Source organism: Echinops telfairi, unplaced genomic scaffold, assembly GCF_000313985.2.
Source record: "Echinops telfairi isolate 266 unplaced genomic scaffold, ASM31398v2 ScPeMD7_7459;HRSCAF=8497, whole genome shotgun sequence".
NCBI lineage: Eukaryota > Metazoa > Chordata > Mammalia > Afrosoricida > Tenrecidae > Echinops > Echinops telfairi.
In genome coordinates, this window is record NW_022111359.1 from 4,899,701 (window position 1) to 4,901,062 (window position 1,362).

The window sequence follows — 1,362 nt, forward strand, 5'->3', positions numbered from 1 at the left end:
AATGGCTAAGTGCTTGTCGGGACACTGGCTGACACTCCCAAATAGCCGCTCATCAGCTCGGTAGGCCTTCTCGCTGTGTCCGGACAGATCTCCCTCCTACCGGGCCAGCTGGACCACAACCAGGTGGGCTCCTCCTGGCTGTTGTCAATGCGCACTCAGGACAGCCAGTACCTGCACCACGAGTTCCAGGTACCCCAAGTCCTGGGGCTGATCATTTCAGTAGCCCACGTGAGGCCAAGCGGTTTCCTACATGGTGTGAAGGGGCCACCTCCCTAGCAGCCGCTGCTGGGCACTGTGCTGCTCCCCCAGGCCCGCCAGCTCCCCCAGTGGAAAGAAGCTGATGTCTCTCAGATTGGCTCCAGGATAGTTGTTCCGTCTCTGGGCCTGGAGGTCTAGGGGGACTCTCCTCCTTTTGGGCTTGAGCCCCAAGCTTCTCAACTCCCATCCGAAAGGTTGGCAGGTCAAACCCACCCAAAGGCATTGTGGGAGAGAAAGCCTGGCCATCTGCTTCCCGAGAGATTCCAGAGAGCCGAACACGTGCTGCCCTCAAGCCCATGCTGACCGGCGCAACCGGCCCCATGGGTTGGCGAGACGGCCACTGTGGACGGGAGTAGAAAGCCCCGTCTCTCCTCCTCAGAGCTGCTGCTGGCTGCGAACTGCTGACCATGCAGATCGCAGCCCAACTCAGAACCACTCGACCCACCTCCCCGGGCTCCCCCCAAAAAAAGATGACAGGCAAGAAAACACTCCGGAGCCGTTTGAATCCACACACACGGGGTCTCCAGGAGTCGTCCAAGTCCCCCCTAAGACATACAGCAACACTAAACACCTCCCTGCACGCGCACACACATACACGCACGTGCACACATACCTGCCTCCACCAACAGCCGCACGCCTTCGCCCTCGTCCTCCACCAGCTCCGGAATCTCCACAGCGACCCGGCACACGTACTGCCCACTGTCGTTAGTGCTCACTGGGTCCAGTCCCAGGGCCAGGTTCCCCGGGGGCCACCAGGAGAGCCGTCCCGGCTCACAGGTCTCCATTCTGAGACTGCCGTTGGTGACCACCGAGTGACACAAGGTTTGGCCATCCTTGATCCAGGAGACTCGGAGCCGCTCCCAGGCCTGGGCACGGGCCACCTGGCAGGTCAGGGTCACCTGACTGCCCTGCTCCACACACAGTGATGGGGGTGCCTGCTTCACGCTCAGACTTGTGGTTCCTTGTAGGGCTGGGGGACAGGAGAGGAAGGGGGTGGTCGGTGTGTGTGTGTGTGTGTGTGTGTGTGTGTGTGTGTGTGTGTTAGCGAGCTGCAGGGATGAGGGATTAAGGGAGACACTGAAGACTCAAGGAAGCCATGAATCC

The 1,362-nt window shown here is 60.6% G+C and overlaps 1 protein-coding gene across 1 annotated transcript in view; it reads right to left on the reverse strand.

Annotated features, from left to right (window-relative positions):
• Positions 1–1,362, reverse strand: part of TMIGD2 (transmembrane and immunoglobulin domain containing 2) — a 20,101-nt gene that overhangs the window by 13,390 nt on the left and 5,349 nt on the right. Inside the window, exon 2 of the mRNA XM_045300056.1 lies at positions 872–1,228. Coding sequence (XP_045155991.1) covers positions 872–1,228 — 357 coding nt within the window. The remainder of the gene's footprint in view (positions 1–871; positions 1,229–1,362) is intronic.